Here is a 15,486-nt window from a genome sequence, read left to right as displayed (position 1 = left end):
CCCGGGTGCTGAAGCCTCGCCGGGCGGTGCCCGGGGGTCGCGGGGCGGATCCCGGCCGCCCCCCCCCCATTCCCCGCGTGGGCCCGGTGGGCGCGGGCGCGGCGGCGCGCGGGGGTCTCGCGCGGGGGCTGGGGGGGGCGGCCCCGGCCCCGCCTCGCGCAGTTTAAGAATGAACCGTGGGAAAAACTTCGGGGCCGTGCGCGCGGCCGGGATCCCTCCGCCGGGCGGGGGAGGCTCCGGGCCCGGCCGCGGCACCGCCTCGGCGCCCTCCGCCGGGGAAGAGCTCCGCAGCGCGGCGGCGCCGGGACGCGGCGCAGCCCCGGGGACAGGGCTCGGCCCCGCCGCCCCCCGGGACGGGCGCCCGCGGCAGGATGGGCGCCCTGGCCCTGGCCCTGGGGGTCTGCCAGTACCTGGGGCTCTACCTGGGGCTCGGCGCCGCCTCCCGGCACCCCCCGTGGGACGCCCCGGCGGCGGGCAGCGGTGAGCGCGGGCGGCGGGCGGGAGCCGGGGCTCCGGGGCGGCTGCCCCGGGGGGGGAGGGGAGGGGAGGGGAGGGAGGGGGGGGACCGGCTGCGCTCGGAGCGCTCAGGGGCTTGGCTCCCCGCGGGTGCCGCTCCCCGGCCCTCCGGCCGTGCGGGGCTGGCGGCGGGACGGGGGGGGGTGGCAGTGGCGGGGGGGTCCAGGTGCCCCCGGCGCCCCCGGCGGTGCTGGGCTCCGCCGCCCGGGGTCCGCCGCGCCGGCGGCTGCGGGGGGCCGGGAGCGGGGGGGCGGCCCGGGGCTCCGCTGGGGTGGGGGGGGTGGGGGGGGTGGGGGGGGTCGCGTCCCGGCGCACACCCCCGTGCACCCCATCGCTGCGCGGTGCCCCACGGAGCGGGAGCGGCGGGCGCAGCGGTGCGGGGAGGCTCCGCTCCCGCAACTCGGGGCTCCGCGGCGCTGCCGAGCCCGGCCGGGGGCTGGGGAAGGGGAACCTCTCTGCATCCCCCCCCGCGAAAAAAAGTCTATCCCGGCGTGGGGGCAGTCCCCACCCGCGGGGCCGAGCGGGGGGCAGAGCCCCGAGACCCCCCTGCCCACGCGGGGTGACACGGGCGGGGTCCACCGCGAGCCCGAGGAGCGGCCGTGGGGTGCGTGCGGGGGGCCCGGGGACCGGATCGCAGCCCCCCCCCCCACCCCCCCCGCCGCACGGCTCCCGAGCTCCGGCGTGCGGGGCCGCACAGAGCCGCTCCCTGCCCCGAGGAGCCGTGGGGCCGGGCGGGTGCGGGCCCGGCGGGTGCGGGATGGGGGGACGTGCCTTTGCGTGGGGCGTAAAGGCGGGAGGGCTCCGGACCCGCCAGCCTGGCGTGCTGGAAGGAGCCGTGGGCAAAGAGCCTCCATTAGCCGCCGCCGCTCCCCTCCGAAATTCAGCAATAGGCAAATAAATAGCGAAATGGTCGCTGCGAGGGAGCGGGGAGCGAAGGAGAAGAAATATTCTGGGAGGGCGAGTGCACTTGGGAGCCACATTACAGTTTGCTACTCTGAGCAGTTCTGCAGCGACTCACTTAATCACAACAGAAACCTTTATTAACGATACTGAAAAGCGGTGAAGAAGTGGGTCATGTATAATAAGCCATTTGTGTTCAGTAGGTGAATACCAATTTGATAAAAGCTGTGTGTGCTGGAAACCTGTATAAATTGCTGTTTGGCAGATTGGAGATTGATCATTTCATTACTCGTTGGTACAGCGTTGCCTCCGCGCCGCGGGAGCCCGGTGGGCCGGGGGCACGGAGCGGGGCCGGGGCCAGCGCGGGTGGGTTCGGCCGGGGCCCTGGGGACGGGCAGCTCCTGCCAGGCTCTGCCCGCAGCGGCCAGCGGCCGGAGCTCGCTGCCGTCTCGGCCTGGAGCAGCCCCGGCTGCACCCCCAGGGTCCGGCACAGCCCGGCAGCGCCTTGGCCGTTCTCTTTAACCAGGCCACGGAGGGTGCAGCGAGGGAATTGTGGGGTGTCCGGGTGGGCTCCGCGGGCGTTGGTGGGGGCTGTGACCACCTCCCCGCAGTGAGCTCGCAGGGCGGCCAGGGCTGCTTGGGGAGGGAGAAGTCTCTGTCAAAGAAAGTCCTTTCCCTGCCCCTGCAGCAAAGGCTCTGTCTCCAGCAAGGAGGGAGCGAGGAGGGAGCGAGGATCGGCTCCGTCAGCCCCGCTGCCCCCGGGAGAGCACCCGAGCCGCAGGATCCCTCCCCGCCATCCCTCCCCTACCCACGGCGCTGCCTCCCCCCTCCTCTCGCCTCTCCTCAGCCTGGCGCCTTCAATTATTCATGCCCCCCCGTTGCAGACAGCCTGTGCGCTGGGCTGGGGCCGCTGGCACTGGCTGGGAAGCTCCATCGCCTTCCCAGCCTGCCGGCTCCGGAGCCGGGCAGAGAGCCGCTGGCCTTCCCGGGGAGGAGAAGCCCGGCTCCTTCCTTGCATCGCTCACAGGCGTCGGTGTCTCGCGCCAGCGGAGCTGAAGGGCTGAAGGCTGGAGGGAGCGGTGCCCCGGCTCCCCGGGGTGCTGCCCTGCTCCTCTCTCACGCACCCCGATGATTATTCTATCAATTACTTTCATAAACACTCTGCATTCTGCCGGATTTTTTCATCCTTCCTGATGGGAATTCTCCACCCGGTGTGTTTTTCCTGCTGCTGTTCGTGCAGTCATTCAACGCAATTACTTCTGACACCTCTCCTCATCAAATGTCTGTGCTTTCTTCTCCCTTGAAGAAGCTGACAGACGATGGGCCAGACACTGGGAATTATTACGTTAGGACGCTGACAGCTAATTTTAATCATAACGTCCCCCGTGAGCGAGGCAGCAAATCAAACGAGCAGCTGGGGCGGCTGCGCGCGGCCTGGGAGCCGTGGGAGCACGGCGGGGCTGGCGCGGGGACCGGGACCCCGAGGGGCTGGAGGCCACAGCTCCCCAGCCCCGCGGGGTCCTGCTCGGGGGCTCTCCCCATTGCCAGTGCTCTGGATTTTGGTGCATGGTGCGAGAACGACTGGTGCGCCTCGGGACGGACAGCCCTTCCCGGCCCCGTCCGCCGACGGCTCTGCTGGTGCCCGGGCTCCTCTTCTCCGTCTCCGCTTCTCCTGGCTGGAGGTGCCTCCTGCCTGGCTGTCCCCTCGGAGCGGCACCGGGGCCGGCGGCTGCCTTGGCTGGGCTGGGTGCGTCGGTGCCTCGCCGGAGGCAGGAGGGCGAATTCCCCGAGGGCACCCGGCCCTGCGGCACCATGCCCGGCGTTGGCAGCGCTCTCTGCATCGGCTGCCGGTGCCGGTCGCTTGTGTGCTCGGTGTGAGACCGGGGGGCTGGTCTTCAGCGGAGCAGAGCTCCTGTGTGCCGCATCCCGGCTCCTGCCCGCTGCCAGGTGCCCTGCCTGCTGGGAATCCCTCCCTGCCTGCTGGGAATCCCACCCTGAAGCCTGGGAATCTTGCCCTTCCTGCTGGGAATCTTGCCCTTCCTGCTGGGAATCCCTCCCTGCCTGCTGGGAATCCTGCCCTGCCTGCTGGGAATCCTGCCCTGCTGCCTGGGAATCCCACCCTGCCTGCTGGGAATCCTGCCCTGCCTGCTGGGAATCCCACCCTGCCTGCTGGGAATCCCACCCTGAAGCCTGGGAATCCCACCCTGCCTGCTGGGAATCTTGCCCTTCCTGCTGGGAATCCCACCCTGCCTGCTGGGAATCCTGCCCTGCTGCCTGGGAATCCCACCCTGCCTGCTGGGAATCCTGCCCTGCCTGCTGGGAATCCCACCCTGCTGCCTGGGAATCCTGCCCTGCCCGCTGGGAATCCCACCCTGCCTGCTGGGAATCCTGCCCTGCCTGCTGGGAATCCCACCCTGCTGCCTGGGAATCCTGCCCCAGCAGACACCGGCACCAAAGCGTGTGGCGGCTGAAGGATGGCTGCACGGCGCTGCCGAGGGTCCCGCCGGGAGCCCTCCTAAAGGCCATTTTCGCTTTCTGCTACTGACGCTATCAAATAACCGCTGCTCCTCGTTCCCCTCGGGAGGGACTCGTTGAGAGCCGCCACTCGCCGGGAGCCGGCCGGGAGCAGCGAGTGCCCTTGCCTGCGGGAAGCTCCTGGCTGCCGGGGCCGGACTGGGGACGATTCTCGCTGCTGGCATCTCCTCTGCCGCGGCCACAGAGCCCGGGCTGGGGGGCTGCCGGGAGGGCCGGGGCGGGGGGCAGCCCACGGGGGTGGGTCACCGGTAGAAATACTCGCAGGTTTCAAGGTTAATTCCGGCTCCCTGGCAAGGTGAGCTCTGGGCTGATCACAGTCACCGAATTAGCTGGATTTTTTTGTTTTGTTTTTAATTTATGCTGCAATTTTGAGCTAATTCTGCTGCTAATATGACCGTAAATGCAGGCAGAGAAATGGTGCTCCCGTCCCCAGCGTGCCGGCAGGAGCCCTCCCGTCCCCAGGCAGCGTGCGCAGGGCTCCAGCCTGGGGCTTCCCTTGGAAAGGGCAACTGGGAGCGGCTCGGCCCTGACCAGTGCTCCCAGCAGAGCCGGAGCTGCCCGAGTGGGTCTGTGCCTGGGTCTGTCCCAGGCTCCAGCCCTGGCCGCCGTTCTGGCCGCTCGCTGCCGAAGCCCTTGCCCAGGTGCAGCTGCCGGAGCTGCCCGCCCTGCGCTCGCCGGCGACGCCGGCCACGGTGCTGCTGTGTTTACGCCTTGGTTTATGGCCGTGATGTGTTTTCGGCGACCCGGGGTCAGCATCCCTGCTCGCAGGCTTGTCAGGAGGAGATTCATTCACAGATGTTAATGGGCAGATGGGAGGAGGAGGGCGGTTGTAGCCCAGCCCGCACGGCGCGTGCCAGCAGCCCTGGTGTCCCCGCCATGGGGTCAGCGTGGGCCCGGCACGGCCAGCGCGTCGGAGCTGTACCCGGGCTTCTGCCCCCGGATCCCCCCGGGATGCCTCCCGGGGTGACTCCGGCACGGGCAGACCCGAGCGGGATCCGTCCCCCCGTGAACGCGTGCTGGGGTGTGCCGCGGGCTGGGCGTGGGTGCCGCTGCAGCCGGGGCTGCGCCGTGGGCCATGGGGTACCCGCGGGGCGGAAGGTGCCATCGGCTGCGGTTGCTGTCGGACGCGTCGGCTTCTCCCGCAGCGGGGACGCAGGGCGGGGGGTTTGTGGACTCAGCTGCGGGCAGCAGCCGGAGCTGGAGCCGGAGCAGGCCCTCGGCAGCCATGCCCGGGAGGGCTGGGCGCTGCCAAGAGCCCTGGCGCCGAGCTGGGTGTCGGGGGGTCGGGGGGTGGCTGTCTCGGCAGCTCTGCAGGGTCCTCTCCGGGGGGTCTCCGTGCCCAGGCTTGGGCTCGGCTCTCCTGGCAGTGCCGCCTGCTTGCTCCTGCCTCTGGTTTTGCCCCGTGATGGTGGGGGGCCCCTGGCAGCGTCTGCGCTGGGGGCTGCTGGTGGCAGGGAGCTGGTGTGGGAGCGGTGCAGCCCTGGGGTGGGGGGTGGTGGTGGCAGCACCCACCTGCCGGTACCCCTGGCAGTCTGGGTGCTGGTGGGGACCAGTTGGCAGGATGGGGCCTGGGGATGCTGAGCCGTCGGTAGGATGCAGCTGCTGACCCCAGCCAGGGTCCGTCGGAGCTGCCGGGGGCTCTCGGCCAGGGTCGGGGGTGCCGGGGACCCAGGGCTGCGGGGGCCGCATCCAGAGCCGGTTCCCTTCCCGCCGTGTCTCTTGGCACGCTCCTGCTGCTGGGGCGCGGGGAGGGGGCTGCGGAGGGAGCAGATGACGGGAGCGCGAGGCTGAACCGGCAATCAGTCCTCCAAGTGCCTTGACTCACCGAACCGTAACAAACCACGAATTACGGCTGTGAAGGGAGGAATGAGCCACGCTCGCTCGCAGCCCACGGCATCCGCGGCAGCCGGAGGGAGGGACGAGGGGCGGCAGGGGCTGCTCCAGCAGCACCGTCCTGCACCCCCCTGCCCCGGGGCCTCCTGCTCCCCCGGGACCGGGGGCTTCCCAGCCCCCCCAGCCCCTGCCGCTGCTGCCCACCCTGCCCGGCTGCGGCTCTGCCAGGGGCCCCTGCAGGGAAGGCAGCGTCCGACTGCCCGGCGCTGGAGGGGCTCGCTGGGGTGGACACCTCACCGAGCAGGCACTGACTGGGTGGCTAACATGCATTTGCATATGTCGCATACATATTTAATCGCCCTCCCATACCGTTGACACAAACGTTAACCCGTCTGCGTGCCCACGTCGCAGTTCGAGCCGTGGCCGTCCCAGCAGCCGGCGGCTGGTGCCGTGTGTGGGCCGTGGCGGGGGTCCGGGAAAGCTGTCCCGGCTCTGAGCGGGCTCCACCGGAGCCGTGGGCAGGGGCAGTGGGCAGCGGGCAGGGGGCAGCGGGCAGGGGCCAGGGGCAGTGGGCAGTGGGCAGGGGCAGTGGGCAGGGGGCAGTGGGCAGGGGGCAGTGGGCAGCAGGCGGGGCAGCGGGCAGTGGGCAGGGGGCAGTGGGCAGTGGGCAGCAGGCGGGGCAGTGGGCAGTGGGCAGGGGCAGCGGGCAGTGGGCAGCGGGCAGAGGACAGCGGGCAGCAGGCAGGGGGCAGCAGGCAGGGGGCAGGGGCAGTGGGCAGTGGGCAGGGGCAGTGGGCAGCGGGCAGGGGGCAGGGGCAGTGGGCAGTGGGCAGTGGGCAGTGGGCAGTGGGCAGGGGCAGGGAGCAGGGGCAGTGGGCAGTGTGCAGCGGGCAGTGGGCAGTGGGCAACGGACAGGGGGCAGGGGGAAGGGGCAGTGGGCAGCAGGCAGGGGGCAGGGGGCAGGGGCAGGGGCAGGGGCAGAGGACAGCGGGCAGCGGGCAGGGTCCTGGCCAGGCTGCGGGGGCTGCGTGGCCTCGCGTGCTCGGGGGGCTGGGGGCCGGGGCAGGGGTCTGGCAGGGCATTTCCATCCGCCCGGGGCGAGGCACGACCTGGCCTTGCCCCTGGCACGGGGTGGGCGGGTGGGTGGGTGCCCCCCGTCGCCGCTGCCCGCCGGGTGCCGGCAGCCCCCCGCCCGTGCCGCGCGGGCGGCGGTGATGGATCCTGGCGCCGCGGGAGCGAGCGCGGCAGCCCGTAGATCTCCGGTTTATGAGAGCACCAAGCTGTCCCAGCAGGCGTTTTCAATTCCGTTTATCTGTGTTTCCCCATTGAGTTCATTTTATTTCCCCTGATTTTTGTTTCCTGGAAGATTTATCGATCCTGATTTTCTCAGTTTATGACAGGTAGCAGGCCATAAAGCACGCCGAGCCGCCAGCCCGTCCCTGTCCCCCTCCCCGGCGCCGCGAGGACACAGCACCAATGTCAGCGGCGGGCAGAGCGATGGTGCTGGGCTGCCCGGGGCCGGGGTCTGCAGCGACCGCTGGGGAGGGCACATGGTGCCGGTGGAGGGATGGGGACCGACCCCCCTGTCCCTCCCCGAAGCTGTCCCCTCTCGGGGGCCCTGTGGGGGCACCAGGCTGGGGGGGGGGGCTGTGCGGACACTCGCTGCCCCTCGTCCGGGTGTCCCTGGGTGACTGCTGGGGCGGGGGGACAGCAGAGCCCGGCGCCCACGGACACGAGCTGCATGGGCGTCCCTTGGCACTGGGGTCCTGGAGCCCCCTCCCCGCAGAGGGACCGCGGGGTGGGAAGCTGGGATGGAGGGGGGGGTGGTGAGGCAGAGCAGGGGACGAAGGGCTGGGGGGTGTGGGGAGGGCTGTGGGGGGATGCAGTGGGGTCTGTGGTCCCCACAGAGGCCGTGGGAGGGGGCTCCCAGGGCAGGGGCTGCCTCATGGAGGGGCCGGGTGCTGCGGGGCTGGTGGGTCCCCAGCGGGACCGGCCCTGCTTTGGATGCGCCCTGGGGGTAATTAACACATCCGCTTCCCAATTAAAACCTGAAAGAAAGAAGGCGCCGGACTCGGTGGAGCCTTTTCTCCGCTCATTTGCCGCGTTCCCGTCTGAGGGAGCGGATTTTAATTGTGTTCAGGGTAATTTGGGCATGGCTGGAGCCCTCGGGCCATCGCCGCTGCTCCGTGCGCCCGGCCGGGACCGCGGGGTCCGGGGGGTCCGGGGGGTGGCGTGGGTGCTGCTGGGACCCTCGGGCGTCCGGCATTCCTGCCGTCCGGAATCCCGCGGACTGGAAGCCCGACCCCGGGCCACGGCCAGGGCGCGGTGGGCGAGTGCTGGTTAACGACCGGCCACACCGGCCCCGGCACGCTGCCACGTGCTGGGCAGCGCCCGACCCGCCGGCTCTTTCCACAGCCCTCGGCCGCCGGAGCCGTTCCCCGGCCTGGGATTGCTTCTGCTCCCCGGCACAGGGCCCACGCGGCGGCCGGTGCCGGGGTCCCGCACCAGCGGGGTGCGGGAGCTGTGCCGGGAACCCCCCCGGCAGACCCGGGCTCGTTAAACCCCCGTGCTGGGTGCTCCCTCGGTTCCCCTGCCGAGATGGATCAGAGGAACGCGAGCAGCGTAGGGGATTTCCACGCGTCCGGGGGGACGCGGAGATATTAAAGGTATTAACTTTTCTGTCGGGGCTGATAATAATTCGTTTTCAGCGGGGATCAGGGCTTGGCGAGAAGCCCCAGGGAGCTGCGTGGGGCTCCCGGCGGGGTGCGTGTCCCGGGGGCTCCGGCGGCACCGGAGGGACCTGCACGGTGGCTGTGAGCCCGCAGCGCCGGCGGCACGGCGCGGCCGGAGAAGATGGCACGGCACAGGGCACCCGGCACAGGCACAGCGGGACCCTGCTCCGGCCTCGGCGACCAGCACGGGCTGGGGACCACGCGGGGGTGGTGGCAGGGCAGGGACAGGCAGGGACAGGCAGGGACAGGCAGGGACAGGCAGGGCTGGCCGGCCCCACGCTGGAGCAGATCCCAGCTGGACCAGGGTCACCCCAGCCCTGCCGCCAGCCCCGACGCGCTGCTCCTCGGGACAGGGTGAGCGGCCCCGTGCCCTGCAGCCCCTGCCCGCAGCCCTGCCTGCCTCTGCGGCCGGCCAGGGGAGAGCGGGGGTCCGGCAGCCCCGGGCTGGCCGTGCCGGCGCTGGGGGCTCAGCCCCGTCCCCACGCTGTGCCGGGGAGAAGGCGCCGCAGATTGTGACAATAACATTTGCTGGTGACCTGCACGCCGGGGCTGTCTTTACAGAGGAGCAATAATCTCTCCAGAGGAGATGAAAAGAATTCTAATTACATCTCCGAACAATATTTGTTTTGAGCGAGGAAAGCAAACCATATGGCGTGTGGGAGACTGTTTGGGGGCCGCATTAAACAAGGATTTGTTTTTCATTTATGCTCTGATCTAAGCGGAGACGCGGTCGTGCTTTATTTATTTATCACACCTCGGAGGCGCGCGGGGTCCCGTGCTCACGCTGGGCAGGGGTCCCGGGGGTGGCGAGGCAGCGGGGGGGCCCGGAGCCTCCGGTTCCCTCGCTTTCCCCCTGCTGCTCTGCTACGGCCGGGGAGGGGGCACTGGGGTGGGCGAGGGTCAGCTGGGGACGGGGTGCCCCCTCCGCCGAGGGTGCCGGGTCTGCCCGCCTGGGGCAGGGTCTGGGACCCCGGTGAACCGTGGCCGGCGGCATCGTCCCTGGCCGGGGCCGTGGTGTGTCCCCAAGGCGCCCGCAGCCCTCGCTCTGTGTCCCGCAGCCCTCTTCACCGAGACCCCCCACGACGTGACGGCGCAGGCGGGCGAGGACGTGGAGATGGCGTGCTCCTTCCGCGGCAGCGGCTCCCCCTCCTACTCCCTGGAGATACAGTGGTGGTACGTCCGCAACCGCAAGGACTGGACGGACAAACAGACGTGGGCTTCCAGCCAGGTAATGCCCCTCGTCCTCCCGCTCTGGCCGCGGCACCGGGAGGCAGAGCCCTTCCCCGCGCTCGCCGGGGGGGGTTTGCTCGCAGCGGCTGTTGGGGCGCGGGGGTCCCCGTCCCGGCGCAGCGTCCCCGGCGCTGACGCAGCCGGCGAACAGCCGGGTCTCGGCCCCGGAGCCCGGACCCCCACGCCGCGGGCCGGCGAGGCTGGGCTGTCCCGGCCGCCCGTCGCAGTTGGCCGCGGGGCCGCGCGGGCCATCCCCGGGCACTGGTCCCAGGCAGGGGCTTGGTCTTCGCGCTTGTGCCTTCTCCATCGCACCGTGAGCTCGTCCCCTCCGTCCGTCCCCGCACCCTCTGCCCCCAGCCCTCCCCTGTTCTCCCCGTTTCCACCGGCCCCGGCGAACGGCCGTCCCGTTGTTCCTCTCTGTCCGCGCGGAGATCAGGGCCGAATAATGGGCAGGCGGCGTGCGGGGTTTTAATGAGCCGTTATTAATTTGTCTTTGGCAGAGCCGCTGCGGCGTTCCCATAAATCGAGAGCAGTGTGGGGAAGCGCAGCCCCCGGGAGCAGTGCGGGGGGCCAGGGGGGCTGCGGGGTGAGGGTGGCGGGGTGAGGGGTGGGGGTGCCCGGTGCGGGCAGCGGGCTGCGCGGCGCGGCGGGGAGCCCGGACGCCCGGCCCCGGCGCTGACGGTGGCTGCTGCAGGGGACCCGGCTGCTGCCCGGCCCGCGGCCGGCTCGGGGGCCTCCGTGGGAACCGGGGCCGGCGCTGGCTGTGAGGGGGCCGGGGCTGCCGGGGCCGGGGGTCACTGCTGCCGCGGTGATGCCATGGTGACACTGCGGTGATGGCGCGGTGATGCTGTGGTGATGCCGCGGTGATGCCGTGGTGATGCCATGGTGATGCTGTGGTGATGGCGCGGTGATGGCGCGGTGATGCCGCGGTGATGCCGTGGTGATGCCGCAGTGATGCCGTGGTGATGCCGTGGTGATGCTGCGGTGATGCCACGGTGATGCCACGGTGATGCCGCGGTGATGCCACGGTGATGCCGTGGTGATGCCACGGTGATGGCGCGGTGATGCTGTGGTGATGCCGTGGTGATGCTGCGGTGATGCCGTGGTGATGCCACAGTGAGCGGGGCTCCATCCCCAGTCACGGGGAGCCCCCGCTGATGGCCCTGGGGACCCGTGGGCGAGGACCCCGACCCCTTGGCCGCTGTCGTGCTCCGGTGCTGCCACTGCCGGCTGCCCCACGTGGCTCCCGGCTGCCCTGGGTACCCGGTTTGCTGGCGCTGAGCAGCACCCTGCTCCCTCCTCCTCCTCGCGGGGTGGGCAGGGGTCTGGTGGGCTCCCGCCTCCTCCCAGCCGAGCTGATGGTTTCTCTTCCCTCCCCACCCCGCTCTCCCCAGCAGCTGAAAGCTTCGCCGCAGGAGGAGCCTGGCAAGGACGCGACCAAAATCAGCGTGAGTTTGGCGAACGGTTCTTGCAGCGGCCACGGTCGAGGGCTCGGCTGGGACATTTCCCCGCGACGCCGGCCCTCGGTGTTGCACGGAGCTGGGGGGGGCAGGAGGGTCTCCTGGGGTTGGCGTCTCGGTGGGTGCCGGGTGGGTGCCCCTGGCGAGGCGTCCCGGAGGCGGGGGGGTGTGCACTGGCTCTGACCGTGACACTGGGGTGGGTGGGCTGGACCTGCCCGGGGTCGAGGGGCAGCTTCCCCCCCCCCCCCAGCGCCGAGGGTCGCAGCCCAGGCCGTGAGCCCCGTCCGGCTCCGGTCGGCGTCTGAGGGACAAGTTTGCGCTAAGGAGAAAATAATCTGATTTACTCACCGGCTTAGCATCCCAAAGCCATTTAGGCTCACGTGAACAGAATGAGGAGACACTAATCAGTTCAATAAAATAACCACGCTCAGCCTCCCGCTGTCAGGCGCGTGCCCCTCCCCCGCCACTGGCCCTCCTGACTCTTGGGGCTCCGCGTTTGGGGGTGCCACGGAAATGGAGCAATAATGGAAAGTGCTTCCCACCACTGCCCTGCCCCGGCAGCCTCTTCTGGCTCTGCTGTTTTCCCGGGGTGGGTGAGCGGGGGGGCCAGGGCTCGCCATGAACCCACAGCACCCGGGGCCGGGTGCCCCCGCGCCCAGGATCGGGCCCTCTGCCCGACGACGGATCGCCTGCGAGGGGCGAGAGGCCGGGAAACGTCACGACCGCGTCCAGGGGGGCTGGAATATCTCCAGAGAAGGAGACTCCACAGCCTCCCTGGGCAGCCTGGGCCAGGGCTCCGGCACCCTCAGAGGGAAGAAGTTCTTCCTCGGGTTCAGCTGGAGCTTCCTCGGCTTCAGTTTGTGCCCGTTGCCCCTTGTCCTGGCGCTGGGCACCACTGGAAAGAGTCTGGCCCCGTCCTCCTGACCCCCACCCTGCAGATATTTAGAGGCATTTCTAAGGTCCCCTCTCAGCCTTCTCTTCTCCAGGCTGAACAAGCCCAGCTCCCTCAGCCTCTCCTCGTAGCAGAGATGCTCCCGTCCCCTCCTCATCCTCGCAGCCCTGCGCTGGACTCTCTCCAGTAGCTCCTCATCTTTCTTGAACCGGGGAGCCCAGAACTGGACACGGGACTCCAGATGGGGCCTCCCCAGGGCAGAGCAGAGGGGGAGGAGACCCTCCCTCGCCTGCTGCCCACACTCCTCCTCATGCACCCCAGGATCCCATTGGCATCTTGGCACCCAGGGCACACTGCTGGCTCCTGGGCAGCAGCTCCACGGTGGCACCAGCAAATTGGGATTTTTCCCGTATTAGTTCTAAATTTCCCAGCCATTAATTTCGCTAAGTGGCTCCTTGCTCTTCTGACACAAAGGGGTTTTTTGAAGCTCCCCTCCCGTGACGGCCTCGGCACCCCGGCACGCTCGCACCGGGGCCGGCTGCTCGCCGCCCTCCTGCCCCGCAGCCCCGCCTGCCCCCCGCCCGTCTCGGGGGCCGCTCGGAGCCCCCCATGGAGGAACAGCCCTGCCATGGGACCGTCCCCACGGACCCCCCGCCCCAGCGCCGGGGGGTCAGCGCTCATGGCTCGTGTGTGCTCACATGTGCTGGCGTGTGCTGGGACGTGCACGCGTGTGCCCCTCGGCGGGGCTGGCGAGGGGGTCCCTGCCCCCGCGCTGCGGCGCTGCCTCCTTCGCCTTTGGGCCGGGGGTTTGCGTCTCGCAGGCTGTGGCTCCCAGCCCCATTTCTAAACACCATAAAATCCTCAGCTAACAAATGCAGCGGCAAGTGGAAAAATGGCCTTTGCCATCCAGTGTGATTATAGGGAACAGAGCCAGGGGCCTCGGGGCGGGTCGTAAATCTGATTTATTGACCCAGCCCAACAGCAGCTGCAGCTCTGGCTACCGAGTAAGTCTTAAATTTCATTGGGTGATAAATACTGAGAGCGAATCAATTTGGTAGAAAAGCTAATTAGCCAGCGTGGTTCCGCATCGATCTCCGCGCCCGCACGGCCGGGTGCGTGCCCGGGACTCCGTCACCCCGCGGCCCAGGGCTGGGTCCCCCTGTGCCAACCGCCTGGCTTCGCCCACCCTTGCCGTGCCCTCCCCGGCACGTGGCGGGGGCACGGCGTGGCGGCACACGATCGGGGGTGGCACGGGCACGGGGGTCTGGGGGCCGTAGGGGTCCCGGGGGGCCGCCTGACCCCGTCTTCCCCGCCGCAGGTGGTGAAGGTGGTCGGCAGCAACATCTCCCACAAGCTGCGGCTGTCGCGGGTGAAGCCAGCGGACGAGGGGACGTACGAGTGCCGGGTGATCGACTCCAGCGACGGCAAGGCGCGGCACCACAAGGTGAAGGCGTACCTGCGGGTGGAGGCGGCGGGGGGCGCGGGGCACCCCCAGGACACCCAGCTGCGGGGCGCCCCGCTGCCGGACCCCGCCGCGCCGGGCGCAGCCCACCCACACCACCACCACCACCACCACAAAGCTGGGAAGGAGCTGAAGAAGCGCTCGGCGGACGCCTCCTGCGTGCTGTAGGCGGGCGGTGCCGGGGGGACGCCGGAGCCCCCCGCCGCCCCGGACTCAGCGGAGCCGTCGAGGGTCCCGTGCCCCCCGCCAGAGACTGGCCCCACCGCCCCGTGTTGCCCGTCGAACCCCCCACCTCCTCCTCCCGCCGGGCACCGCCGGCTCGGTTTCTTCCCCAGCCCTGCGGTGCGGCGGTGCCAGGGCTCGGCGTGGGAGCGGGACCGTACCCGCGCTCGGGGGGCATCGCTGGGACCATGCCCGGGCCGGGGTGTACCCCCGCGCACGGGGGTCCCCATCTCCGCGGGCGCCGTGTGGGTGGGTGTCCCGCTGCTTGCTGCTGCCCGCGGTGCCACGGGCCGTGTCGCGCCCCAGCTTCGCGTGCCCGGTGGGACGTCCCCCACCCGTGGGACCCTCCCCGCCCTCCCTCGTGCTTTGCAGAACCCCCCGCCCGCTCCCGTAGGAGCCCCAGTTTAGTTGCTCTGTTCCAGCCCCGCAGTGCGTGTAGAAGTCCCAGCACCCATCTCCTCCGCCGTGTGTATCGCCTCTCCCTGCCCCTGCCTGCCCCAAGGCCGCCCCAGCACGTCGAGGAAGCGGAGGAAGGATGGCGTGGCGCGCTCCCGGCGCGCTCCCGGCACACGGTGCTGCGGGCTGTGCCGCGGCGTCGCCCGCCCAGGCAGCTGCCTGCGGTCCGTGCGTGCCCGGGGAGCCGTGCCGCCGGAGCCGGCCCGCTTTCACCCACCGCTCCTCCCAGCCCGCTGCATTTCACGGAGGAAGCAGGGGCTCAGCCACCAGCCCCGGCTGCCCTCGCTCCGTCCCCGTTGCCTGCGCCAGCGCGGCGCTCAGCCCCCCGCTCCCGGCTGAGCTCCCCTTCCTCCCGTGCCGCAGCACCGCGCCATCTGGGCAGGGTCCGGCTCACGGGCTCCCACGTCGCGGTGTGACCGGCAGAGCCCAGCCCCGAAGCCCCTGCGGGTAACACCATCACTGGGCACGGAGCCGTGGGGACGGACGGGGGTCCCTGATCTCCCCGCCGGGGTGCCGGGCGCTGCTCCCCTGCCGCCGCTCACCCCCGCCGCCCAGCCTGCCGCCACCAGACCTGCTGCAGCTAATAAAGCTCTTTAAACGAAGCCTCTGCGGGTCTGCGGCCTCTGTCCCTGGCACGGCAACGGGACGCGGCTTTGGCACTGTCATGGCTGAAAAGGGGCCCGGCTGGGGCTGCCCCCGGGGGCTGCTGGGATGGGGCTGGGGCTGGGGCTGGTGGGGGTGGGGATGGGATGGGGATGGGGATGGGATGGGATGGGGATGGGGATGGGGATGGGGATGGGGATGGGGATGGGATGGGGATGGGGATGGGACGGGGATGGGGATGGGGATGGGGATGGGGATGGGATGGGGATGGGACGGGGATGGGGATGGGGATGGGGATGGGGATGGGGATGGGATGGGATGGGGATGGGGTTGGGGCTGGGATGGGATGGGGCTGGGCATCAGCATCATCACCTGCAGCTGAGGGCTCAGAGCATTTAAAAGCTGCAGCTGGGGAGCTCCCACCCTGCCTGTGAGCTGGGTGATGCTGCTGGTGGGTGCAGGATACGGCTGGGTTCCAGGTGAGCGGGGGCTGCTCTGCACCGTGGCCGTGGGGCGCTGGGAGCGGTGGGGACGTTGGGCGGGCTGCAGGGGTCTGGCCCCTCTCCGTGCTGCTGGGCACCAGCCCCGGGCCATGGAGCAGAGCCCTGTCCCTGGCCGGGCGGGAGGCTGGGGTCCCCAGTGCGG

The 15,486-nt window shown here is 70.4% G+C and overlaps 1 protein-coding gene across 2 annotated transcripts; it reads left to right on the top strand.

The window, feature by feature from the left end:
- Window positions 1–282: 282 nt before the first annotated feature.
- Window positions 283–14,840, top strand: VSTM2L (V-set and transmembrane domain containing 2 like). Of its 2 annotated transcripts, none has more exons than XM_075438399.1 (4): window positions 283–480; window positions 9,575–9,744; window positions 11,144–11,194; window positions 13,417–14,840. In XM_075438399.1, exons 1-4 carry the CDS (start codon window positions 372–374, stop codon window positions 13,726–13,728), a joined length of 642 nt encoding a protein of 213 aa, XP_075294514.1. In that variant the 5' UTR covers window positions 283–371; the 3' UTR covers window positions 13,729–14,840. The 2 variants fall into 2 exon arrangements, with proteins under 2 accessions (XP_075294514.1, XP_075294513.1); XM_075438398.1 differs by having other exon boundaries at window positions 284–480; window positions 11,141–11,194.
- The last annotated feature ends 646 nt before the right edge of the window (window positions 14,841–15,486 follow it).

This window comes from Opisthocomus hoazin, chromosome 18, assembly GCF_030867145.1.
Source record: "Opisthocomus hoazin isolate bOpiHoa1 chromosome 18, bOpiHoa1.hap1, whole genome shotgun sequence".
NCBI lineage: Eukaryota > Metazoa > Chordata > Aves > Opisthocomiformes > Opisthocomidae > Opisthocomus > Opisthocomus hoazin.
This window is presented reverse-complemented; position numbering and strand designations above follow the sequence as displayed.

Coding starts and splice junctions, on each gene's coding strand:
- VSTM2L (XM_075438398.1), top strand. CDS start 372: ATGGGCGCCCTGGCCCTGGCCCTGGGGGTCTGCCAGTACCTGGGGCTC. Junction 481..9,574: donor CGCCCCGGCGGCGGGCAGCG/GTGAGCGCGGGC, acceptor TGTGTCCCGCAG/CCCTCTTCACCGAGACCCCC. Junction 9,745..11,140: donor AGACGTGGGCTTCCAGCCAG/GTAATGCCCCTC, acceptor CGCTCTCCCCAG/CAGCTGAAAGCTTCGCCGCA.